The following is a 27,557-nucleotide window of genomic DNA, read 5'->3' on the forward strand; positions in this document are numbered from 1 at the left end:
AATACATCCCAAAATGGCAACTCATCAAAACACAGTCCTAACACTTACCCAAGCGCTAACCGCAGTACACCGGCCACCACGCTCCCTACACCAAGACGCTAGTTCCGATTACTCGAAGGACCTATAAAAATGTACGTACAGTAAGGGTGAGACACCTCTCACTAAGGAAGAACACAAGTTATATCGGTGTGTGGCATTTGAGTGTTATCATGATGCAATATGCACGCAGTTAAATGTAGTCCAGCACTAATTTCACTACAGTGCATACAAGCATACACACACATGATTAGTGATTCTGGTGTTGTCACACCCATTGGCCTGAAGCCGGCCCATGACATACGGCGTTGGCCCGTAACCAACCCGCGAACACGGCGCCATCGGCCCATGGCTAGTCCCCTACTCCCATAGCATCGTACCGACGCTAAAGTGGTGGATCCACACCCTTCGGCCTAATCTACTGGAATAGGCTCACACCCTCGAATATAGAGCCGGATACTCTACCAATCTATGGCCAACGATTTCATACGCCCTCGGATATAGAGTCAGACACTCTCAGTACCTGAAACAATTCGGAACCGCGTTTCTACTAGCATTTCAACCAATCACACACACATGCATGCTCATATAACCAAACAAACCACACTCATTTGGTAATCTAAAATCATGATTTTTCAAACGCATACAGTTTAAAACAAGTCAAGGCACGGCCATCCCTATAACACAGTATAAATCAACATATACGTTCGGTTTTCAACAAAAATAGGGATGCAGCCCGTTGCCCTCTTTTTCCCAAAATTGTAATTATGAAAAACTTATAGTTTTTCCTGTTAGATCCCCCCAAATGAGTATCCAAAACACACACAAGACCGTGAACCACAGTTCCACCAAGTCTGATTTCATAAATAACCGATATAAACACAATTTCCCTTACCTTTCCCCAAACAGCAAATCTCAAACTCTAAGGCCCCTAAACAGCGAACCGAGTTCCAAAACCTACAATCAACAGTACAGAAGATACTCACAACATTGTTCTCTACTAAACTAAAAGATCAGAATTGAAAATTGAACTCTACCTTGATTTTAAGCGGAAACCCGAAAATCTTTGAAACAAGATTCCGATCCATAGAACTTGCAGAGAATCTTTCCATGATCCTCGTCGTAATTTCAGATTTACGATTCTCGCGACGAATGGCAAAGAAATCTAGAGAGATAGATAGTAAGAAGAGTTCTAGAGAGATAGAGAGAAGATATTTAGGTTTTCTTTACTTGGAAGTAATGAAACTTCTATTTATAGCCCCTTGACCCGGCCACTTCTCGTTGACGAATTGCGTCCTTATCGACAAGGCTCTGTAGTCTTCTCGTCAACGAGACCAAGACCTCGTCGACGAGTCTGGGATCTCCAATTTTTTCGAAACCCCTCGGCTTCTTCTCGTCGACAAGCCTCTGAACTTCGTCGACGAGAGATACAAGGCCTTTGTCAACGAACTCTGACTTTGTCGACGAAGCCTGTTCAAATTCTAATTTTATCCCTCTCTTATTTATTTAAACTCATATATCACAGTTCGGGTTCTTACATTTAACATCTTCGTTTTAGAAACATTTTCATACTTGATCCCAAATGTATCAAAACGAGTCTTATGTCCTAAAGCTTCAAAGAAGTAAAGTATATTTTCATAAAAAGGGCATAATGACATATAAGATATCAAAAGAGCTTTCAAATGTGTTTTTATTAATAAGATATCTTATATTCAAAGGGAAACTCACTTTGACAAGTTTTGAACTTCATTAGACTTATATCTTTCGTATATTTTGTCCAAGAAATGTTTTAAGTGTTAAAAGACTTTTTGAACAAAGAATAAACAATATGTTAGTTTCAGCCCCAGGTGACTCGTCGACAAGCACATGGACTCGTCGACTAGTATGTATGAGGAACTCGTTGACGAAAAGATCCCTAGAGCACCTGAAATTGCAGAGGTGACTCATCGGCAAATATAGGGGATTTGTTTACTAGTGTGTGAAGGTGACTCATCGACGTATACAAGGGAATCGTCGACAAAGAGATACCAAGACCCACCTGAGACTTACACAGGAGTCTCGTCAATGAGAACAGTCACTCGTTGACTAGTGTGTATGCGGGGCTTGTCGACGTGTATGTGAACTCGTCGACGAGGTCTCGAGCCTAGCATCCTAATGGGCAGTAAACGGCTAGTTAACGACTATTAGGGGATTTGGGTTATAAATACAAGTTCTTAAACTTGTTTAGGAAGGTTTTTGATTATTGTTGATCATATTTGTGAGAAATATCTTTAAATCTAAAATCCAACACATTGCACCTTGCATGTAGTTTATATTCACAAAGTGCTCAAACTCTCTTGTCCTCTAAATCTTATTTGAATCATTTCCTGAGAGAGTTGTGTGAGGTTTGAGTTGTAAATCATATTTGTTCATTTTAATGAGCATTCTTTGTAATCTTCCATCCTCTTGTGAAAGGTTCTTTCTGAATCAGGTTGTAAGGTTCTTTGTGAACCGAATCGGTAAATTGTGAGCGGTAGGGATTTGTTCTCAAGTTTGTAAGGGTTGCTCCACTAGTGAATTGTGGAATCCTTGGCTTGGTGCTAACGCGTAGAAGTAGGCTGGGCGCCGAACCATGTTAAAAACTCGGTGTTAAGCTTCTCTCTCCCTACTTTTTATTATTTATCTTGTGTATGATTTAAATTCCATATATTGTGATATAATTGCTTGAATCTTACCAAGTATTTTGTTTTGTAGAGAGATTTTTTTATAACGTGAAAAGAGTCATTCACCCCCCCTTCCCTTTGACTCTATTGTATATCCGTTACGGAGCATATCATATATACTCCCGGGCTACGGCGACTTATATATAATTCTCGGGATATGATCTTAAGTCTTAATATTCAAACTTGGTTAAAAAATTCAATGAAACACTTACTCTTTTGGAGTTTATTGGCACATCATTTTTTTCAACAAATTTTCTTTTTGAAAGAAACTAAAATTCAATTATGCTTTTTTTGAAAGTGGTTCAATTATGCATCACAAATAACATTAATATGATCATTTTGACGATCTCTTCAGTTTCAAAATTTGAGTCGCATTGGTTTCTATTGGGCCCAATCACACTAGAATTTAAAGTACCCCTTTAGCTTTAAAAACTTTCATTTTTCATTTATTTTTCCAAAAATTCACAGAAGGTTAAAGAACTTTTTATTTTTATATCATTTACATTAAATAAATACTTTTATTTTCCATTTCTAATCTTTCAAGCAATGATAAAAAACGTCACCTTTTTTTTTTTTTTTCAAATTTATACAAAAAAAGTTGAAAAACGTCTCTATCATTTTTTTTTAGATTTCTTACTTCGCGTACAAGAGCATGAAATTTCAGTCTTAATTTAGATTAGTTATGCGCGGACTTTCTTCTAAATTCATACAAATTCAAATTAAAAGCTCAACATTTATGATTACGAAAATTACCTTATATATTTTTTGAAAAAATAAAAAATAATTTAGTTTTTATAAATAATTTAAAATCTAAAAAAAATTCACATTTAAAAAGTCTTTATCTGCTAAAATTAAAAATAAGCTAAATTTTTTTATAATTCTTCAAAAAACTAAAAAATATAGAATAAAAATATATTTTTCATAACTAAACAAGCCTAAACAACTCAAAAGCAAACCCATGGCCCACTCATAATAGGCCCAATTGCAGAAGCACTTAAACAGGCCTAAACAATCCAAAAGCAAATCCATGGCCCACCCATAATAGGCCCAATTGCAGAAGCACTTAAATAGGGCTAAACAACCCAAAAGCAAACCCACGGCCCAATTGCAGGAGCACAAGCCCAACATTCAAACCAAGAAATTTCAACTCAAACTAGTCCAAGCCCATATGCAACCCAAAAAAAAGAATCACTTTTAAAAAAAAAAAAATGAAAATGTGACACTCTAAAAATAAGGTTATTGAAAAGCACCCCTAAGATGATGAGATATTTGAACTCCTTAGGTATAATTGGGCAACTCAACCCTCTTTGTACTCGAATACGAGTTAAGGTCAAGACTAATGAACAAAATTAAGATAAAGGGAATATAGTTGTTTTACTATTTTTTCTCGGTGATAGAAAATATAGTAATTTACCCTTTTGTTCAAATTTTCTAAGGTAGATACCCATTGATAATGCTAATTGTTCCTTTTGATCGGGTGTTGAAAGAGTTATAACTTATTTAACTATCTTTTCTATGCACCCAAAAAAAAAAAAAAAAATCTCAAAATTTTTTTCCTACTTTTACAAAATACTTTCATTTAGAAATTTTTATTTAAAAAGGTAAGTATAATATTTCAGTGCATGAAACTCCTATGCCATAGCAGGTACGAAAAATACAAGACATACCGTAGTCTTACTTTGATAGACTATTTTCATTATGCCTTAAAGTTTCGATATAATAATCTCACCATCAAGTCAAGAGTCACCCCTAATTAACCCTATGTCTGCGAGTATGGACTTTAGGTCGTCTATTTGAGTTAATTTGTATAGATTTAGGTAAAATACCGTATAAGTCATATTGAATCTCTTTCAAATACACATAAATTCAAACTCAAGACCCAAATTCATCCTCTCAAACACTACTTGCACAATTTCATTTTTAAAGAAAAATGTGTACATGCAAAATAATTTTACAAAAATTACACCTAAACTACTACATGATCCTCTTTTGTACTATAAATTCTAAAAGAGTACTAAGTCAGATTCGATTCGATATGTACGCCTAAAAAATTGAGACAAATGCACCCTACTTAAAGTAAAGTAAAGGACAAGCGTCCTTAGAAGAGGGCATGCCCACGAAGGAGAGGAGTCCCAAAATGCATGGCCTAATAAGGTTGAAAGGACTCCTCCTTTCTCTTAGTCAATTTGAGGAAACAATTATTAGGGTTCATGCGTAAGAATGCATGTGATGATGTTGGGCTTGGCTTATCAATTATATTGTATCTCATGGAGCCATTCTCCCTTTGAGCATCAACAATCCTCACGCATTTAATCAGAGGGATGGAAAAGAAAGACACTTCATCTCATCATGAAGAGGGGGAAAAAAATAACCATTTTAATTTGCAAAACATGTTTCTTTTCTTTTCATTTTTTTAATATGAAAATTCGAAAATATTTAAATAAAATAATTTGGCTACATTGATGAGCCCTTTTTATTGAAATTTCATAATCAAATGGGGTCTAAATTTGAATACTGAGTTTGGAGCAAGATAATATTTATGTTTGATTGTTTGAACTATTTTTCGCAAGATGTGCGATCTCAAGTTCCCCTAGATGATGCTTACTGATCCTTTTTTCTTATTTTTATAGTTAATATTTTCTTAATTTGCATCCTTTTGATAAATCACAACTAAGACCTTTGCAATTTTTGAAATCTCCGAGATCGATACTGTGATTTTTGAAATCTCATTGCGGGTTCGTATTTTTTCGCCAAACTTCAGAAAAATCGACATCTTTTAACTTTTCCTTTAAAAAAAAAAAAAAATTAGTTTGGTTAATTTTTATTATATTTAATCCGATATTATATTTAGGGTGCATTTTTTTTTTTAAACAAAAAAAAGGAAGAGATAATATACGTGGTAAGAACTCTGGGAGAACAAAAGAGTTAAATAAAAAAAAAAAAGTTCCAAAAAACAAAACAAAAAAAATTAAATGGGCTGGGACCATAAGACGGCTTTGATAATGGGCCTGCCGTCCACAGTTGGGGCTAACGCAAAAGACAAGCAAGGCCATGTGGCTGCCACACTCTGTGGGCCTCCGACACTATTCACATACTTATGACATTAATCTGAAATTCAATTCATCGAATTAACCAAAAAAATTTACTATAAAATTAATGGATTTATAAAATCGGATACACCTAATTCAAAATACATGAGTTCAGCTAAATTAATTAATTTGGTTAATCAAATTGTCGCTTCCAAGTAATAGTTATAAATACAAATTGTTGAATATTTTTAATTTGACTGAAATAATAATTTTTATAACACAAAATAATATTTGGAATTTAGAAAAAAAAAAAAATTTAACCGAGTAATTCAGCATACCAAATTAATTAAAAAATCACTTTTGTAGGAATATTTGTATCAAAGTTTTAGGTTAATCCTAATTGAATTATATTATAAGATACATCTGCAGCTACGATCCTGTGGATCGAAGGCATTGAAAAATGGAAATACTCCCTTTCAAAGTACATACTAAGCATCAACATCTTTGCCAACCATGTATGATATCAGGGCCGGCTCTTCACAATATGGGGCTCTAGGCGAATGATTTAATCAAGGACTCTTAATATTTTTTTTTAATTTTTATTTTTATTTAAAATTAATTTTTCTAACTTTTTGAAATGCAAAATCACTAATTAAAGTATTATATTCAAGATTTTTAAATATTTCTTTTTCTATTGATAACATAATCAATCCATTTAATCTTTCTTGTAACATAGTTTCGTAAGGGGATTGGAGCGGGCTCATTTATATTTTACTTAGAACTAAAAATAAATTTATCAAGAGCTCCCTTTTGAGATGACACTAATTCTTCTATTTTGTTTTTTCTTTCTTCGTTTTTCATATTCGGATTCATATTTTCTCGTTAACATAGTTAAATTTCAAAATTAACACTATAAATTGATAAATTATGTAAACAAATAAAAATAAATTTAATAAATCTATAGAAATAGTATATTGAAACAATATAACCTGATTATTATTATTATTGCAAATCAATCAGCGATCGAAACTTTAGAGATATCTGATTATTACTGGATACAACGCTCTAACCTCAAAACTTTCAAAATCTAAGAAAAAATAGAAAAAAAAAAAAAATTCCGAGCGAAAATAATATACAAAATTGAAATCAAAATTAGAGTTGAAGAAAATTACAAAGAATCAAAGACCCGAAGATAATGAATACAATAGTTGGAGCAAAAATCATAGAGAGACCAAAAGATGAGAGTGAGAGATATAAAAAAATTTTTAGAGAGACTAAGAGAGAGAGATGGAAATAATAGATAATTTGACATACAATAAAGTTGTTAGTTGGAAAGTATAAGACTTGAAAAAAAAAAGAATTAAATTATATTTATTTTATATTTTAAAATATAATTTTATTTATTTGTTAGTTAGGAAGTCAATTATGGGAATAGGGCATAATAAATAATATTAATATTATTTAATTAAAAAAAATTAGGGCCCAAAAAATATATTATTATATTAAAAAAAAATTGAGGGGCCCCAAAAATTTGGGAGCCCTAGGCGGGTGCCTCAATGGCCTAAAGGTAGAGCCGCCCCTATATGATATAAGGTAGAGCCCTTCTTTAATTTATCGATACGTGTACTTCAATTTGTGCAATGGTATAGTACGAAAAGTTAAATAAAAAATATGTAAAATTGAAGTAAAAAAATTCAAATTCCATTCATTCTTACGTACCAAACACATAACCGACATCAATAAAACAAGTTGGGATTGAATTGGGATCTTGGCCTGGTCGTTTTGTCTCTTAAACTCCTTTAAGAAGGTCTAGGGATCCCTCAGGAAGGTAGGAAGGTAGGGGGGGTTTGGTTATGGTTCATCACAATCTTTCTTATCTCATAATAAAGTCACAGGCACTAAATAAATTTGAGCAATTCCTAAGATTTCAAAAATTTTAAGAACTCATTCTAAGATTTTAAGAAATTTAGGGACATATTCTGACCCGAGCTTTGTCAAAAAGACATCAATCTCTTCTTGTATTTTTACAAAAAGATAAAAAGTGATTTGTATCCTTTAGAGAAAAGTAAAGGAAGGTGTATAAGATTTTTGGAACCTCAAGAAAGAAAAATGAAAATTTTAAAACCTTAAAAAAGATCCCAGTGTTTTTACTTGGAGATGAGTGTCATTTGCCCAAAAGATTATTACATATTTTCATAGCACGCATTAAAGAAAATTTTAAGTTATTCTGTCTAACTATGTTACATTTTTAAACAGTTAATTGTATTATATCACTGTAAAAAATTTATTAGCCTAGACTCTCCATCTGCATTATATTTTAAGCAACCAAAATTAAACAAAGGATAGTAATTGGTGAAGAATTGTAGATTATTTGGTTAAATGGATAACCATTAAAACTATCAATATTTTTGCAATTTAATTGGCTATTTAAAATTTGACAGGTTTAGACAGGCAAACTTAATAACTTTTCAAATTATGGGTGATTATAGAAAGACTATTAGGCAATTTCAATTCGGAAAGGGAAGTAGCGGTCAGGAATGGTTCGAAGATTTAAAATTCGCCAATAACAATATGCTATATTAATCTTAGACCATCAAAGTGGTGTGAATGAGATCCATCCCGAAGCGCACCTCTCACTCGTGTGAACCCAAGTGCTCATGTGGCACTCAACAATTGGTGGATTTCAAATCGTACACTAAAAATTTTAACTTCGACAAAAAGATACGAGCAAGCTTGCCCACGCACTGCAAGTAGCAATGGAGCTGGGGTAGTAAGACGACCGCAGCTGGCACTACTGTAGAAAAGAAGAAGGGCAGATGACAAAAGAGAAGGTTTGTTGAAGTAACCCTTCCACTAAATAATTACAACGGTGGCAAAATTACCCGAGAGTACATGTATTTTTCAGCTTTGGCTAGTTAAAGGAGGACAAACAAAAACAGAACAGCAAAAAGCACAGAAGGGAAAAGCAGGAAGGAAAATACCTGAGGGGGGATGTGCCTGGTCTTTCATGACTTCCTTCTGTACCTGTTCATATAGTATGTTAGCAAAGTTACCCAACGTGATCATAAATTAAAAATACATGAATGCAAAGAAGATATATGGTGAGAGAGAGAGAGAGAGAGAGTTTAACTGAGCAGCAGCATCCATACCTTATTCTCCAACCATCATGTGTTCCACATTTGCCCACTCAAAAATAATAGGTTTGTATTTTCTAGAATATTCACTCTACATGGTTTCCAGCACAATGGGTTAAAAGGAGAAGATTGTGGCCTCTTGCATGTGCTCTCCCAGCTGACCCCTCTGTGTGTGCGTATGTGTGTGTTTTGAGAGAGAGAGAGAGAGAGGGGAATGGGGCGAGCCCCTTGTTGTCCAAAGGTGGGTTTGCATAGAGGCCCATGGACTGCAAGAGAAGACTCGTTGCTCGTCAAGTACATTCAAGAGCATGGAGAAGGCCATTGGAGAAATCTGCCTAAGAAAGCAGGTAAATGATCATAATCCGAGCTCTCTTTAATTCAATTGCTCCCATAGGATTGATGCAAGATGCACGTATGGTTGCTTAATTTAGTTTACTTCCAATTTTGGCTCCTTAATTGTTTTCATTGTTCATGAAATTCAGTAACAATCATTTGAACTTTCATCTTTCAACTATTTTCTACGTTGAAACCCTAAATATACTTTTGAGACAAGTTAAGCACAGTTTGTCATTGTTGAGAGATGAAGCACATAGGGAGAATGTATTCTAGTTGAAGTTCATAAGCGAGGGTGAGATTTTACATCAACTGTGAGAGACCCGAAAGGCCCGAAGGGACCGTACATTGTTGTGTTTCTAAGGCAGATTCAGTGTCTGCTTAATTATGTATGGGGGTACTTTAGGATATGCAGCATGGGGCTTTCATCACTGACGGTTGAAAATTGAAATCCAATGACATGATTCATTTGAAAATGGAGAAGCTTAGGTTTTCAAGGAGGCTTTGTGAACCTGCGTTCCTAAACCATGTTAATTAATGCATCTTCTCTTCTTTTTTCTGTTGGTTGTGTATGTACATATCCTGCATGTTTACTTTTCAAAAAGTAATTCTGAGTTTCTGACGTCTTTCGACTGGTTCTTCTATGAACTGAGAAGGGTTGCTCCGATGCGGGAAGAGCTGCAGGCTCCGATGGATGAACTACCTTCGCCCCGACATCAAGAGAGGGAACATCACACCAGACGAGGACGACCTCATCATACGCCTTCACTCCCTACTCGGCAACCGGTGGTCGCTCATTGCTGGGCGACTCCCCGGCCGCACTGACAACGAGATCAAGAACTACTGGAACTCTCATCTCAGCAAAAGATTCAAGCCTGCAATGAGAAGCACCCCCAAAACCACTGCAAATGCTAGGAAAGATGCAACCAAACAAGCTCGCCAAGGGTTAAAAACAAAGAAGAAAGACGAGAAGAAGGGGGGTGGTGGTGATGGTGACAAGAAGCTCGATCAGCCTAAAGTTTATCTTCCAAAGCCGGTAAGGGTTTCCCCATTAATCTCCATTAAAAGGAACAACAGTTTTGACAGTGTGGTTAGCAGTTCATCATATAGTCAAATATTAGGAGGAGCTACTATTAACAACTCTAGAGAATTGGATGAGACAGAAATAGAAGCCTGGTTTGATCTTAATGATGGAGGAGATGGTGGAGTAGGGGTGGGGGTGTTCTGTGATCATGATCATGAGGGAGGAGATTTTAACGGATTTGATCCTTCATGCCCATGCAGTGGACCCACAAATGATAGCTACAATAATGTTATGCTGCAGAAGCTATATGAAGAGTGCCTAGAGGTGCTTAATGCAGATGATAATCACCACGTCCAATTAGACTCCTTCATCGAGTCCCTGTTCATCTGAGGCTGATGATCAATCATGCGTAAATGACAATATCAGAAATTAGTTGAACAATGAATTGAATAATTGACCAAGCATGATAAGAGTCAACTTGATCAGTGGTGGTGGAGGTGCTATGGTTTGGTTTGAATGGGCTTTCACGTGCTCACCTTCCGCCTCCTCCCTACCCTACACGTTCTTGTATCATATCATGTGTGGGGCACAGGATCTGCACGTGAAAAATCAATTCCATGTTTCTTTTGGATTGCTGTTTCCTACATGTTCCGTTGTTTGAAATGTTGGATTTGCAGGGGGGGGAAATTCACTTAATTTCTATAACCTAACGTTTGTGAAGTTGAAGTTCAATGGTGGATTTAAATGTGAATGTGGATAAAACTTAATACATGAATTTTAAATTAGAGACTTAGATTTGGGTAGATTTGAATGAAATCCAATATAATTTTACATTCGTGTTATCTAAATTTACACAAACCCAAATATAAGATCCGACTAAACTATAAACTCCTATACACGAAGTTAAAAACTTTCAGGAACACATTAATTTGTGGTTCTCTGAGAGAGCAATCTCTCTCTCTCTCTCTCTCTCTCTCTCTCTCTCCTAATTTTTTCTTTAATTGGTTCGTGGTAGTGTGTTCTTATTCTTTCCAAAAGTAGCAAGTTCTAAAATTTTAAGACATCATGTTTGATAACTCAAAATGCTGATTTAAACTTAAACTTGTGTTAAACTAGGTAAAATACAGAATAAAATTATATTCAGTTTTATTCAAATTTATACAAATTTAAATACAACACCTAAAATTAACAATCATCAACAAAAGGTCAAGCTTGAAGGGACAAGGAAAACCAATTAGAAGTTTCTTCGTGGTGGAAGGAAGATCAAGAAAAGTTTAGATCTGTACATTTAAAATTAGACAGTCCAATCTCATGTCGTCACCTCGGCAACTCATCGAGTGGACCAATTCATTAATTGAGTTAAATTTTGAAATTAAAATTTGCGTGATAAAGATATTCACGGAGGGAGCACACAAGACCCACAAAAATTAAATAATTGCCGGGACCATTTGTTGACACCTCTACTGACTTCCTGCCATCCACAAATTTCAAGCACCTGCCAGTTGGCTCGCCTACGGTACATACCCAGCTGGCTTCCCAGTTGCCTAATCCATTTTATTTACACTCTTGAATTAGTCTATTTTTTTAAAATAAAATTTTAAGACTTGTTTTGGCATCAGTTAAGAATTATATATAAGTGAGATTAGAAATGAAAATTTTAAAAATTTGGAACAAAAATTTTAAACTGAAAATTAGTTATTAGTTAATATTTTTTTTAAATAAAGTTAATTTAAAATATAATTAAATGCATAGTCATTTTTGTCCTTGAATTAAGTGACAATTAAAATACAATACAAATTATTTACAATTGTAATACAATTAAAAATTAATTATAATTATGCTATTTTTTTAGTATAGTTTTAAACTAATCTAGAGTGCTATAGAAACAATCACATTGTATAAAAATTGAAAATTAGCAAAAAAATTTTATGAATAAGTTATTAGTCTTCAAATTTTAGGAAATTTAATAATTATTCTATTTTAAATCATTTTTAAAATTCACAAGGTTATTTATCTTAATACTTTATTTAAAATTTTCTAGGATGATCTACGAAAATTCAATTGTGGGTATTAAAGCACTTGCAACTAAAAACTAGAATCAGATTTCTAGTTTCTTGCGGCAACATCGAAAAATCAATAACAAAATGAAAAATAAGTATCATAAACAAATGCATTATATCACTTATTTTTTTATTGAATTGCAACCAAAACAAAAAATAAAAAACAAAAACGATATCAACCAGTCCCATCCCTGAACCAACGCTTCTTACCTACAAAACACACTTACTATTTGGAACATTTTAAAAAATATTTAAGAGATAAAATATAATGGAAAATGAATTTCCTATCTATTTTTTCTTTTTCTTTTTCTTTTTCCCATCAAAATCCTTGATTCAATAAAACCTTAAAAAAGGGTGTTAGAATTCGGTGTATAAAGTTTGTTATCAATTTGTAGTTCACTAAGGCTTCGTTCAAAACTTAGAAAATATTAGAGAAATGAAAGAAAAATATCAAGGAATCATCATTTTCATGTTTTGTTATCAAAGAAAATGAGAAAAATAATAAAAAATATATCAAATCTATGAACAAAGTTTTGATTTTACACATCATTCATATTTAATTTTTTCTTAATTTCTAGTCATATTAACACAAACTTTCATTTTTGAGAGTATTTAATAGAGAATAAAAATATAAAGAAAAATAAATTTTTTACTCATTTTCGTTTCTTTTCTACCTGTAAAATCCTTGATCCAAACAGGCCCCAAAACATTAGTTTCTCTAATAACTATGACTCTTCCCTCTTCTACTAATATGTTCTAGCTTCCTAGGACTTAAAAGAGTGTTCCAAAGTGGTTGTGGAAAATGCAAAAGGTCACCACCTACCCAGAGACAGAATCCATCAATTCCTGATTATGTTCAATCAAATAATAGCTTACTATGCCCTACAAGTCTAAAACAACGGTATCTTGTCACCATTTATTGCTGCTAAAGATGCATTTTTCAAGAGAGAATGTGTTATATTTATGTCAACATATCAAGATTTCAACTATTATAACAATGACATAGAGTGACGACCAAAAAACATTTTTCTTATTGTTGAGGACATTGTTCATTTAATAGATGGACCAAACCTTTGATGTGTGTAGCACAAAAAATGTCTGGCAGCCTTAAGGCTCTTCTTTCATAGACTTGATGATCAATTGCACGTCTCAATATCAAGTGCTTATGTATTAATTTGTATAGTATAAAAGAATTTGTAGCCATTCAAACTCCCACCACTCAAAAATCTAACTATACATATTTTCTGTAAATTTTTTCAATTTCCTCTTTTTTTTTTCTTTTTTTTTTTTTAATCTGTTCTCATTCATAAGCACCTAGGTTATGAACATTGTAGGACCAAAAAAAGGAAATACCAATTTGGAAAGAACAAAACTGATGGAAGATTGCCTGTCACCCTCTAAGCAAATCTAAAAGAGACATTAGAAAACTCAGAACTTCATATAAATTTGGGAGCTGGGGCATTTGATTACTAAAGGATTTTCATTTAATTTTGAAATATTTTTGTAATTACATATTAGGGTTTACTCATTGCCTGTTATTTTTGTAATTTCATATCAGGGTTTACTCATTGCCTGTTATTAGATGACCAAATAGTTTGGATGGTAATTCAAAAAATTTACCCTGAGCTCTGGCTTTTCTCACATCTAACTACTCACTATCGCATCTAGCTTTCTTCTTCCTAGTCTCCCTTCCTTTCTCTCTTCTCTTCCCTTCTCCCCATATTTTTTCCCTCTACTGTCTATTCTCTTCTACTTTACCTCCTCTTTCCTCTCTTACACTGTCCTTCAAGCAATCCAAAGTGTTAAAATGCCCTTTTAGTCCCTCAACTAGTAAAAGTGTACTACAAGGGAAATATGTCCTGCATAATCATATATTCTCATTTTATCGTTACGGTTCTGAAATTCCATCATGTTTTACAGTTCATTAAGTTCTATGAACTGAACACAAGAGGATGAGATCATAGCAAAGTTACAGTCACTGGAACATCTTTTAAGATACTCCAAAAGAATTCCAATCATTCCCAGGTTTTAGCTAAAAGTTAAAAGCATTATTGCTATATACAAGTAAAAACTGAAAGCATTTTCAGCAACAGCTTATTTAACAGGGATTTTTAGGCTCATTATTCAACTGTATTAGGCAATTAACAAGGATAGCATAAGCATTTCAGTTTTCAAAAAATGGAAAGCATGCCTTCAACAATCTTATGGAATTTTCAAAAATGCCCATTCGCAATATATATTGATAAGCAGGTAAAGATACCGAATAAAAAACAAAGAGCTAAGTGAAAGAAGGTTAAAGTTGAACATTATAATTTTACCTTAAAAAGGCCATAAGTCACCCCATACAGATCTTCTGGCCTGATGATGCAGTGTAGGATTCTTACTCTGTGAAACTACCACACGCTCAAAAGAGCCCTCTGAGCCATCACGTCTGGTTGATCGACACACATCCAAGGTAATCCGTCTCCCCCTTCGAACTGGAGAGAAGATAATCCTACCCCAACCAGTCCCAAGACCTGCACAGTCTGTTTCTTCCTCTTCTTCCTCCTCTACATCATTCTCATCACAGGCATCTGTTTCTGTAACATCAGAATCGTAGGAAGCTGGATCGTCTTCGTATGGAATGTCCTCGACTTCTGACTCAAATTGGTCCTCTGTCAAGACAAATATGCAAAACAAAAAAATAAATCATGATCCCTATTCACATTTTAAGGAAACTAAAACAGTGAATTGTAAAGTACACACCAAAGTCAACTTCAAGATCTTCTGGTTTTCTTTTCGCATGCTGCTCCTTCAAAGTTTCAAACTCCATACCATCAAGAGGCCAAGGTTCCCTGTTTAAAAATAAATCAAGTTAAATTGTCGACAAACAATATTCACAATACATAACACAATGCTCAAAAAAACATCATATCATTTTAGAAAATTATATTCAGAGAGTTTTCACTGGACAATACACAAGCATCAGTAGAATAATTTTAACATGATCCATTTACCTGAGCATCATAAGGCTATGGAAATTAAATACACAATTTTAGGCTCTGTTTGGATTAAGGATTTTGTGAGGGAAAAGAATAAAAAGAAAAGAAAATAAAATGGAAATCAATTTTCTATTGTATTTTCTCTCAACTCCAAATATGAGTAAGAACAAAATTTTATTCAACTAAGACTGAAAATTGAGAAAAATCAAAGGTTAATGACATGTCAAATAATTTTTTGTTCACTCGTTTGCCATATATTTTGTTTTCTTTCTCATTTTCCTTGATCACCAAACAAGACAAAAGCAGATTGCTTCAGGTTTCCTTTCATTTTCTTCATGTTTTCCAAGTTTCACAGTAATCAAAAAACAATGACACCTAACAAACTGCAAATCTGTATAAACATTCCAAAGGATGGTACATTTTTGCTCCAAAAAAACAAATATAATCATATGAAATTTTAGTTCAATATTTGCCATATGAATATACTTGTCATTACACATTTTTCGCCTATATATCCTTGCTAGATCCTCTTAAATGTACAATTGTCATTACACAATTTTCAACCATATATCCACATAATATACCCCCTAATGTACATTTTAGAGCATATGCGTACGCATGATCCCATCCTGTTCCATGACTCAGAACCCTGTCCTGACTAAACAATGGTTGTAACTTAAAACTGGAATCTAGATTCACATCATTGAACTCATAAAAATGTCAGATTCAGCTTTGGCCAAATTAAGGAAACAATCTCCATCTCTTTCCCATTAAAACCAACAGAACACTGCTTCAGTACTTGAAAGATACCTCAACAAACTAACTGACCCTATCACATTGATAATGATGATACATGCAATAATTTCTGCCTTACACAACTCACAAAGACTCTAGTGTAGGAAAGTGCAGGGACTTTGTACTACATTTGGACCCAATCAATTACTCAGATAACATGCTAATGGCTCAACTAAGTAATGCTTAGCCTAAATTGAAAGTGGCACATATTACTCTAGTAACAGTAACTATCTCTTGGAACAATTGCTTGCCAAATATATTGCACTATTTCAATTTAACAAGCAAGAATCCCACAAGTATTTGAGTTCTACAAACAACAAAAATGAACCCTAGAAGTGTTGGTTATGAAGAAAAATTTATATGAAAATTAAAGCACAACTCTTCCTCTTCAAAACACTCACTGTGGCCGTTGTCCTCGTCTGAAAGCAACAAAGCAAAATTTCTCATCTTCAAAGCCACGCAAAGGCTGGCCTCTGGACTGCTACCAAAAAAAAGTCATAGTTAAGTGGGAATGTAACAAACGATGATGAACTCCATGCTTCCAAATTTATATTATGTTTAAAAATTAAGATAAATGGGAAAAAGATTTTGAGGAGAGTTCTATCTGAACACTCAGGCCTTGGGAGACAAGCATATAATCAGTGCTTAACAAAACATTAAAAAAATACTGAAAAACAATACATAATATCACTATGTATACATCCTGACTGAAACTTCTGATGTGCAGCATGGTACACACAGCAAGCATACAGCATATACATGTGACATGCAAAATTCATTTTCTATTATTTATCAAGAAAATTAAATTTTAAACCAGATATAGTGCATTAATTGGCATCAACAAAACAAAAATGTGCACACTTACGTCCATGTAGTATCGTCCAAGAGTTATGGGGGGAACATTTTCAGGCAAAACAGTATGAGTGATTTCACAAAGACTAAGATATGCAACATAGTTTAAAAAGGAACCTTGTATGTACGCTGTGATGATGTCCTCTCCAAGCGCTGAACAAAATGACAATATTTTCCAGTATTTGCTAAAGGGCAAGGTCCATCATGAGGACACTGCAACAAGAATGCCAATTCAGACATCTTAACAAGAGAATTTTAAATTTATTTCACAAATGTTGCAGTTGGCCAGCATGGTAATCCAAGAGCAAACAAAAATGACAAACGGAAATAACTCACTTACTGGAGCAACTACAAATGCACCACTTTTGGAAACCACTAAGTCCTTTGAAGCTTGGTTAGATGCACTTTTAACTTTGCGGCACTTCTATATGTCATCATGAGTAGCTAATTAGTGAATGAAAACACAGTGACAATATAAATCATAGAGTTGCTAAAAAATAATTAACCCAAACATAAACTTACCCTTTTCTCCATCCACAAAATGTGAGATCGCATCTGAGAAATAATTCTAGAACCTTGTGGTGTACCAGGTTCAACCAAAACCTGTGCCCAATTTGGAGTTCTTAATAAATAAAATACACAGTGAACAAGAAAAAAAGTGAAAAATGAAAAATTCTTCCCTCCAACATTCCACCCAAAAAATACGGAGAAAAAAGACACTCCAGGTGATAAATCATAATATGACAAACTTTACAATATGTCTTTCCCTAAATTTACATTTGGTTCGCAGAATGCCTATTCCAAGGAATAAAATGGTTGTACTAGAAGAATTTGATAGTTTACATAAAAAACTGTGTCATCGCTGTAAAGCAAATAACAATGCAAAAATTTGTGGATTTGTAACTAGGATAGACTATGAATCACTATCCCCAAGTTTCACCATAGGAATATCTATTCACTTCCAATTTCATGTTGGATTGAATAACAAAGCTTTTACATCAGGACTTCTTTGTAAATTAACACATCACTATAAATATTTTTACATTCTTATTGTATTCCATCCTATTCCTAGGAATAAGTATCCCGCCAAACCAAATGTAACCTAAAATCTATTCTAGAATGAATACCAAGCAAGACTGGCAAACCTTGCATTCAAAGATTTCAAGTAAACAATCATTGTATCCTAGGTCTTATGATGATGGCAATGACTGGGGCAGTATGAGGAGATATACATGCGTACTCTCTGAAATGAATAGTATTATATATCTGGGGTAACAACAGAGATCATGAGCAAGCATAACCTCAGAGAGTATAAATGCCAAATCCCTTCAAAATTCCAGCCACGCTCATTTCAGAACCCAAAACATTTTTTGCGCACCCAACTCCAGTCATCTTGCCAATGTCATTTCATTTAATGTTTTTTTTTTCTGCTTTAGCATGCAAAGATCCTTTCAATCTGACGTTATTTTCATTCACTAAGACAACTCTTAGGTGTTTTTCAAGCACTCATTTTCAGTATTTCTATAGTCTTCAATTTACATAGCATGAGAGTAATATCCCAACTATTAAGAGGGTCAGATGATTATATACAGGTACACTTCATATTGTTTCACTTTAACAAATCACCAATGTTGATTTTAATTACTGAAGTGATTAAAAATGTTTCAACAATTTCCAGAGCCACAGCCTCCTCTGATTGGTTAAGGCCCTTCCATTGTGATGCATGGGTTCATTTAAAAGTATATATTTAAAACAATGAACTTGGGCTTGCAGCATCTAAGAAGTTTCCAATTTTATACAACCATCTGATTCCAAGTAACATACCCAGTAAATTAGTGCCCGGAAATCTGGATCATAAAGCATGCAGAAGCAGAACTGCTTTGTGGTTCCAAAATGATACAAATTACGGGTGTAGAAATACTAAAAAATAATAATAATAATAATAATAATAATAATAAACTGTTACAAGATTAATATAAATAACCTCATATCTTTCTAAAAATGACATAAATCAATCATCAGTGAAACAAAACCATCACATGCCCCAAGTATGCATGCACATGATGAGACAATTTACTGAAAAGATTGGGGATTATACCAGAACATCCCGTGTTAGGTCCCAAAGCTGGCGCACTATGGTAATTCTGTCCTTCAGAGATGGTATCTCTCCAAGCACATATGACTTCACCAAAAAATAACAAACATTAGATATTAACTGCACCATTAAAAAGCCACATGCAACACTTTCTCGTGTGTATTCATGTGTTGAGATAATACTACACTTAAAATAAAATATAAGACAAAAAAGTTAGTTGTCTGGGTTCATCCATAGGTGAAACATAAACAATCTGTGGCATAGAGAACAGCACAACTTACAGCAATTACAAGGTCGTGCTCTCTATCTGACTTACTGATTTTCTTCATTAGCGCTTGAATACTATCATAGCCTCGAATAAGTGGCAAGTCCTTCAGATCTATAACATTTATAGAAATGTCAATTGCAGAATTTTACTTGAGCTGCTTGAGCATTAAAAATTTTCAAACGGATAACTTGGAAATTAAAAAAAGGATGTTTAATGGTTGGTCAAACAAAATAATAGTAAGAACCATCAAAGTATTTTCGGCAGTCAAGTTTTCACCAGCAACTTGATGTAGGAAAAGAAGCAAGACCTTGAGAGGATCTTTTTTGGAGAATAATTCAGAAGAGCTGGGTCAAGGGATTGTTGGGTCTTGTTAATAGTTAATCGTGTGTTTAGTTTAATTAGTATAGGATTATGTCTATTTAGGTGCTTGTTCGTAATATTTGTATATATTAGGTTGGGTTTGTAATTTCATCTAGTTGTAGGGGTATATGTGTAATTTCACATGTTAGAGGCTTTCTTATAATAGTGTGTGACAACCATGTATGAGTAGCAGTTGTTGAATTTGAATTTGAAAGTAAACGTGTGATTCCCCCATGTATCTCCTCTCTCCTCTCATTCCCATCCTTCCCCTCTTCAATTTCTTCGAATATCTCCCATGGCATCAGATCCTTGATGTTGTCCCACACATTTGGTAACAGACTATCAGAGACCAAAATCAATCTCTATTCTTCCATTTCAACCCCCCATTCTACCCTCTCACTCTTCTTTTCTTTCCTTCTTCTAGCTCCTCCTGTCTTCTTCTTCCTTCTTATGCCCTTCTTCGCCCATCTCTGTTCTGTTCTCTCCTACCCTACTCCATTCTTCCTCTTCTCAGTTCTGTCCTCCTCTTTCTGTGTTCTCTCAGCTGTCCAGCAGCCCCTTCCCCCTATTTTTTGCTATGTCTTTAATCCATTGCTCTTGCCAGCAGCAGTTTTATCCTCCTCTCTTTCGTTCTCCCTTCTTCTTTCTTCATCTTCTTCTTGTCTTCTCCTCTCTCTGATATTCTGCAATCTGTAATTCTCTATCTTCTTTCATCTTTCATTCTCTCCATTCATCACTCTCCCTCTCTGTAATCTCTTATCTCAACACCATCCACAAGAAGCACCTTCAATCATCATCTCTGCCATAAACTTCCAGCCAAATTACAGTCATGCCGTCAAGTCCAAACACTAATTTCCAGAAAACTTTTCACAACACCACCAATGCCATCAGAAACAACACCCCCCCCCCCCCCACCCCCAGGGGGGCGAAACGTTAGCCCCTAAAATTTTTATCACCCTCCGCCCACCAATGAAGCCCCACATGCTGGACAAACATTTCCCAGCTGCCAACCCCTTCGAAATCCAACCTTCCTAGAAATGTTTTGATACACCGCCACTACCATTCAACTCACCACCCTACAATCTACCACCTTCTAGAAAATCATCATAGGAAGGTCACCACCGGCAGCCCATGCGCCAGCGAGATGCCTATGTGACTGAACCCAAACTTTTTGCATTTACCAGTTTTGCAAGAAATTGCCTCCAGCCACGATATTTTGAGTGCAGACCTGATATTTTGCAAGAAAACATCATAGTTGATAATTTGATACAAAAAGTGCAAAATTGTCTCTGCCAGCAAAAAAAAAATTTCAGGTTTTATTGCTGCATTTTGTGAATTTTCAAAGGGAATTTGTTTCACTTCAGCACAACACTTAAGTTCCAAGGTGAATAGTGGATAGTTTTGAAAATTGAGAATTAGTTTTTCATTTTATAAGAATACATTGAGAATTGTCGTCAAATTGTGTAAAGGATTTTTGGTGATGTATGGTTGCAGTGGATATATGTATACATCCAGCAACATGGTAACAAATTATTGGAAAAAGGAATGCCATTTATCGTACTTTGGGCACAATTTTGAGCTTTTTCACATCATTCCCAATTGTGGAGAAAATGTTTGCAAAATCATCATTGATGGAAGATGCCCTATGAATGTGGTTTCTATAAATAGAGTCACTCATATGCAACTTCAATCGGAACCACACCCATAGCCTTATGAGATTTTTGGATTGATAACACTATGTTACACGTTTGTGAAAGATGTTTGGTTCCTATCCAAATGGGTGAATATTTTGATAATGTTTGGCGTGATACCATACCCATGAATATTGGCCATGTACTCCTTGGTTCTCCTCGACCTCCACAATAATGGTAAGAAGGTCATTTTGAAGCCCACTTTACCAGTTAACCAAGACACAGAATCTGTTAGAGTCACTCAACTTCAAGACACTAAAAGAAAGGAAATGGATGTGTTTGAAGACATCCAAAGTCTTTCAAACATTCGCATTGTTGAGTTTTTCATTCTTGAAGTGTTCATTGATGCCAATTCTAAATTCAAGTCTATAGTGCTGCCAACGGAATGTGGTTTCTTGCATTCACTCAAACACTGGATTTCAAATAGTCAAAGTTTGCTTTTTACTTCTAATCCTCCAACACTTCGAAACTTGAGGCCGAATTTTTTCTAACAAAGGGAGACTTGATGTGAGACAAGAAGCAAGACCTTGGGAAGATCCTTATTGGAGAATAATTCAGAAGAATTGGGTTGGGTTTTGTTAATAGTTAACTGTGTGTTTATTAGATTTTGTGTATTTGAGGGCTTGTTTGCAATATTTATGTATTTTAGGGCTCGTAATTTCATCTAGTTATAGCCTATACGGGTATATGTGTAATTTCATGTGTTAGAGGCATTATTATAAATAGTGTGTGAAAGCAATGTGGCAGTTGTTGTTGAATTTGAATTTGAAATTAAATGTGTGACTCCCCCTTGTATCTCCTCTCTTCTCCTTCCTCTCTTCAATTTCTTTGAATCCCTACTATGGCTGCAGATCCTTGACGCTGTTCCGCATCACACCTCTAAAATGAAGTATTCAGTTCAGATTCAAACAATCATTGAATGATACATCGGAGCACATAGTCTTTTAGGAAAGACAGCCTTAAGAGTTAATGAAAATTTGAATTGAATCCATCACCATTTGAGAATAAAACTAAGAAGAAGTCTAGCTATAACAATCCTCAAGCAAAAGAAGCTTGAAAATCAAGAGAAAAAGAAAAAAGAGAGCTACTTATTCGTATGGTTAAGCAAAAGGATTTTGACAATATGAGGTGCAATTTGACTTTTTAGCTTTTTATTCTCCTAGTGAGCAAGCTAACCTTTTTTTAAGAAATAAAAAAATAAAAAATCATACAGTACCCTGTCACCCCCCCCCCCCAACCACAAAAAAATAAATAAATAAATCAACAGCAATTGTAGAGCAGCCAACCAGACTTGCGGTTAACCAGGCTAGTTAGGTGAATCACGGTTCAAACAAGAACAGACAAGGCGACCATATCGCAGATTGAGAATCATTCTATGGTCATAGAATGTAGTGAACACATCAATGCAATGTACATTTAACTATCGGAAAAAAAATACAGCGTGTCATATGAGAAGCAGATGCATCAAGCCATAATAATCAATGTGACATATATGAGAATGCAGTAGCTACAATGAAAACACCAAGTACATTTAATAAGCTTATCATTTTGTGTAATTGACCACTTCTTTTACGACTGAAGAAGATCACCCTAATGTGTAAAACATAAGGATCTCGCATGAAAGGTTAGAAGTATCAGTAGAATGCAAGTAAATAACAGTAAGTTGTCAGACACTCGAAGTGTTTATCTTAAATCAATGCAAGGCATTCAAACTCTCTGAATAGAATCAGTGGATAGAAAAAAAAAAAAAATGAAAAGCATCAATTTTCTAATGTATCAAAGAATATTAAAGTAGCAATGCGAAACAGACAGCTGACAAGAAATGAACATCGTCATTGATTAAACACCTCGTATAAGACTCTGACCAGCACGCTGCATTGATTTTGATGGTTCTACTAAGTTAAGTCTCTCTAAAGACCGTGGCCAAACTTCTCGCACTGCCCTGAAGCCCATTATTCAAATTACGACAAATTTATAAAGTACAGAAGACAACTATTATTTATCACACTATCAAGCAGTAATCAGAAAGGTACAGGAATGAGCTTCTCACCATAATGCTGAACCAGTGCCAGCACCAAAATCTAATACTCTAGCTGGAGAGAAACCGGGCAGCCTTCTACGGACCTACATCAGCAGCCATTAAAAGTTTTGTAGAATAAAATATATGCTGCCTAAAATTTTGAAATGCTAAGGCTCATTTTGGTTACTGAAAAATCTGCAAAAAGAAAATACTCCAAAGGTTTGAATGATACATACTAAAAGCTCCACTCAGTCCAACCCAATTCACTATCATTTGGAACACTTTCCTGAGTTGAATTTTATTTTTCTTTAAGCCAAACTAAAACAATATAAGGCAGAAGATTCAAAATTTTATTTTATTTCCATTATACTTGTTAATCAATACCAACATGTGAAATTGCAAAATATGTTTTTGGTACCTCACTGAGAACTCTGTAACATGCAGAGTATACAGCAGGCATTCGAGAAGCAACATAGGCCACAGTTGCATCATCTTGGTACTTGAGTCCGATATCTCCATAAGAGCTCTTGATCTTCCACCGCTTTGAGCATTCCACAGCCTTGAGAGGATCTTCAACCAACTCCTTCGATGTGGAGGCAGTAAGCAAGAGGTTGACATTCTTAATTTCATTGAAGGACTGAGACAAACTCAACACATTCCTCTTCATGTGGCAGTTATCTTGCTCTGTAATTCCCAAACAAATTTACAAGAAATCCACCAAAAAACAAAATTTACAAAAAATTCATGAAAAATGAGAGAGAAAAGGGGGGAGACCTCGAATGAACTTCTTGATCGCTCTACGGAGGCGGACGGGCACTATGTTGATTCGTTCAGACTGCTTGGCTGCAGAGCGGAGTGTTTCATGAGTGAAAAGCTTTGGAGCCGTTTCTGGAATAAAGGACGCCATTTTTAGTACCAAGGTTGAGGGGTTTAATGGTGGAGTGAGTAGGGTTTTACAGAAACAGGGGAACTTGACAGAATAGGATTTTAGAACTTCTCTCAAACCGGGAGTCTCACAGGGCTTTGACGGCCTTCTACTTATCCTCGCTGCACAAAAAATCAAAAACGTAATATTTCAATATCAGATTTTCTTGCCCTATAACTGCCACTTTGCTACAACTTGTCATCCTAAATTGCACATCAGTTATGGATAATTGGCGATACAATCAAAAGAGAAGTAGATAGAAGATCAGAATGATATTAAAAATGAGTTACACAAATCAAAATGTGCAGCAAACACGAGCGTGGTTATTGAATCACGCGGCATACATCTAAAGGTTTTCGTTTGGGCATTTTATCGAATATTTGGTGAATAAAAGCAGCAGTAATAACTTTATCCATTAATCCAGTAACTTACACGAAACAAATGCTGTGTGCAGTTCCAGCGTCGTAGAATTGAGCAGAAGGAGCAGCAAGAGAACTGTTTTCTGATGAAAGATTGCGGCTGCCGGAACACAGCAGTGTCTCGATATTTCCGGCGGAGGCTTCTCCCGGCAAGTCGACCAGAAGGAAGGCTGAACCTCTGATCCAGTAGCGCCGGAGACGTGAAACCGGCCCGCTATGGTGAGGAATCAAAAGGTGTTGAGGAGAAAAGAAGGTGAATTCGAAGGAACTTGTGCCCGATTGAGTTCAGCCTTTGCGTCGGGTCAGGGTGAGAACTCACACGGGTTCGGTTCGCCGGGTGAGTCATACTGAGGCCCAGCCCAGTTGTGAGTCCCAAATCCCCAATCCACTCATCTCAAGAAATTAATATATTTAATTAAATTCTGGCAAACATTGGAATTATAATATATGTTATCCAAATTATTATATAATTTATTTGCATTAATAATGTACTTTTATGAAATAAAAAATATTTTTTTAAAAAATATTGAAAAGTCAACACAAAAATAATTAAAATGTGAAATAGTTTGATTCTCAAATTGTTTATAGTTTTTTATTGTTCGATAATTTTTTGTATCAGGGTTCAGTCCCATTTTCGATTGTCGAATACTTTTTGAATAAAGACAGACTAGTTTTCAAGGTTTGGGTTGCGAGTATTCAAGTTTTGTCTTTCAAGTTTCAAAGAGTTAGATTGTGAATTTGATTTTATTTTTCTTTTATTTAGCCAAATTTAATATTTTTTTAATTCTTATAATGAAAATTAGTAGGTTTTAGAAATTTTTATTTGCATATTTTTTTAATGCATTCATTTAATTAAAATGTGAAAAGTAACTAAGTTAGCATCATTCTTATATATAGTTCAAATTATGTTCAAAATATTAAATTGAAACTTTTTTATGTCATTTACTTGTTTTTTTAACTGTTTTTTGGCTTACATTCATTGTGAAGTTTTTCTAGTTATTTTCTCAGTTAAAGGGTCCAATAAAATGGTGACAAGTAAGCAATAAGAGTCTCACACAAACTACATAATTTAGGGCACTTGACCTTTTAAAATCATCAGATCCCAATAGTCATTATAAAAATCACATTCCGTAAGATATTTCTTAGTTGCTCAATATTTATATATATATATATATATTTATATTTATATATATATATAATTTATAATTATTAAGAATTTTAAGATATGGATTTAATTGAGTACATATTTTTAATACATTTTGTGTTAAAAATATAATTACTTCATATGTTAATTATACACGTACTAAGGGTTTAATAGTCATCTTTATGAAATGTATGCCAAGATTTTCATATCGAACTAAACATCGACATTTGAATACTTGTACATTCATGAGAATCATAAATTCCAAACCAAACAAATTAAAATATTTTCATAAGATAGGCATCCTAGTCCGTTGAATGAGATTTTTGAGAATGTATTTCAATTAAACTATCGTTTATGTTTCAAATTAAACACCCAACAAATATGAGAAAGAATATAAGGACGATGGGTTGTTGTTATATAGTCTCTAATGAGTAAAAGTAAATAAATAAATGACACTATTTATGCAAATTCAACTCTAAGCCTTAAGTCTCGATGTCGATGCTTCATGGTTTTCCCTACTACCTTCTCATCCTCATATTTTCAAGGTTAACAAACATTTTGTAACGACCAGCTTAATTTCCATATCTTTTTTTTTTTTATACTATAATATATAACATGCTCTGATACCATTCTGGGAATAAACCAAATCATTAGCTTAAGCAGCGAGAAGCATAAATCATATAGACATAACCATATGAAAATATATATACAATACCAATACCAGAGTACTAACATGTTTCCCCAAAATATACACATATATCTATTTCCCAAAATACCCTCAATTATACTGGGATATACAAAAATCCTCCACAATACTCACTTCACTGATAGGGCATTACTGAAGCCCCTCTATCTGCGAGTCTGGTCTGCTCGCCTTCCTGGATCACCTGAAAAATGATTCAACACTAGGATGAGTCAACGCTCAATAAGACGAAATATACTATTACTAGTATATGGCAAATGAGTTACTGTATTATGAAAATCTGTTTTCATATAATCATGTACAATTGGATACGTAAGTACAGTACAAGTAATAAAATACACCACCCTTTCCATGTTGCTTAACATAACAGTATTGTAGGTTACTATTCAAAATACTTTTAGTATACATAAATATGTTCCCTGTTTTTGTAAATCTGTACATACGTAATAGTAATTGAAAACTTTCCTTGTGGATAAATGTGTGTCATGATTTAACCGCTCATGATAGGGTTGTACGGCCCGTAGGCGGGATCTACACTGGCTGGCCGACCAGGGCAAATCACTATACTCCATCGGTCTGATCTGCCCACCTCAACCCATATCTGATGGAGAGTCTGTCCACGTCAAGGGCCTAAGTGATCGACCTACTACCACGTATTATCTAAATAAGTGGTTGCACTCATAACATAACATAATATCTGCAACAACGGTACCGTGCTCTATAACTGCATAGTCTAACAGGGTCTGATACTCTATAATATATCTCTATATACAACTATCTGATTTACCATGATTCTGAAATAACTGTAATAATCATGATACTACATAAATTGTACTATAATTCATACGTCGTAATACTGAGAACTGTATAATCATAACACTGAAACCACATAATCATAATACTGAAGTTTGTATAATCATGGTACTGAGAATTGTATAATCATGGTACTAGAATTCATATAATCATGATACTGAAATTCGTAAAAT

General features: G+C 34.4%; 2 protein-coding genes across 3 annotated transcripts; one reads left to right on the forward strand and one right to left on the reverse strand.

Moving 5' to 3' along the window:
* Window positions 1-8,316: 8,316 nt before the first annotated feature.
* LOC131158312 (uncharacterized) lies at window positions 8,317-25,106 on the reverse strand. Of its 2 annotated transcripts, XM_058113089.1 has the most exons (16): window positions 24,738-25,098; window positions 24,338-24,427; window positions 24,155-24,268; window positions 23,799-24,064; window positions 23,411-23,484; window positions 23,208-23,302; window positions 19,323-19,420; window positions 19,045-19,128; window positions 17,469-17,549; window positions 17,287-17,370; window positions 17,064-17,159; window positions 16,496-16,572; window positions 15,064-15,152; window positions 14,637-14,972; window positions 8,749-8,791; window positions 8,317-8,561 (listed from the first exon to the last, which is right to left on the reverse strand). In XM_058113089.1, exons 4-14 carry the CDS (start codon window positions 24,045-24,047, stop codon window positions 14,638-14,640), a joined length of 1,362 nt encoding a protein of 453 aa, XP_057969072.1. In that variant the 5' UTR covers window positions 24,048-24,064; window positions 24,155-24,268; window positions 24,338-24,427; window positions 24,738-25,098; the 3' UTR covers window positions 8,317-8,561; window positions 8,749-8,791; window position 14,637. The 2 variants fall into 2 exon arrangements, with proteins under 2 accessions (XP_057969072.1, XP_057969071.1); XM_058113088.1 differs by having other exon boundaries at window positions 24,155-24,427; window positions 24,738-25,106.
* On the forward strand, window positions 8,671-10,904 carry LOC131158313 (transcription factor MYB1-like). Its single transcript, XM_058113090.1, has 2 exons — window positions 8,671-9,248; window positions 9,891-10,904. Exons 1-2 carry the CDS (start codon window positions 9,116-9,118, stop codon window positions 10,646-10,648), a joined length of 891 nt encoding a protein of 296 aa, XP_057969073.1. The 5' UTR covers window positions 8,671-9,115; the 3' UTR covers window positions 10,649-10,904.
* Window positions 25,107-27,557: the final 2,451 nt, after the last annotated feature.

This window comes from Malania oleifera, chromosome 6 (genome assembly GCF_029873635.1).
Source record: "Malania oleifera isolate guangnan ecotype guangnan chromosome 6, ASM2987363v1, whole genome shotgun sequence".
Classification (NCBI taxonomy): Eukaryota; Viridiplantae; Streptophyta; class Magnoliopsida; order Santalales; family Ximeniaceae; genus Malania; species Malania oleifera.

Bases quoted from the DNA above. Each gene is read 5' to 3' on its own strand.
- LOC131158313 (XM_058113090.1), top strand. From the start codon at position 9,116: ATGGGGCGAGCCCCTTGTTGTCCAAAGGTGGGTTTGCATAGAGGCCCA. The intron at 9,249-9,890 runs GTAAATGATCAT...TGAACTGAGAAG, and splicing joins AAATCTGCCTAAGAAAGCAG to GGTTGCTCCGATGCGGGAAG.
- LOC131158312 (XM_058113088.1), bottom strand. From the start codon at position 24,287: ATGGCGTCCTTTATTCCAGAAACGGCTCCAAAGCTTTTCACTCATGAA. The intron at 17,160-17,286 runs GTAAGTGAGTTA...TTCTTGTTGCAG, and splicing joins GTGCATTTGTAGTTGCTCCA to TGTCCTCATGATGGACCTTG. The intron at 15,153-16,495 runs GTGAGTGTTTTG...ATTTTTAAACAG, and splicing joins AGACGAGGACAACGGCCACA to GGAACCTTGGCCTCTTGATG.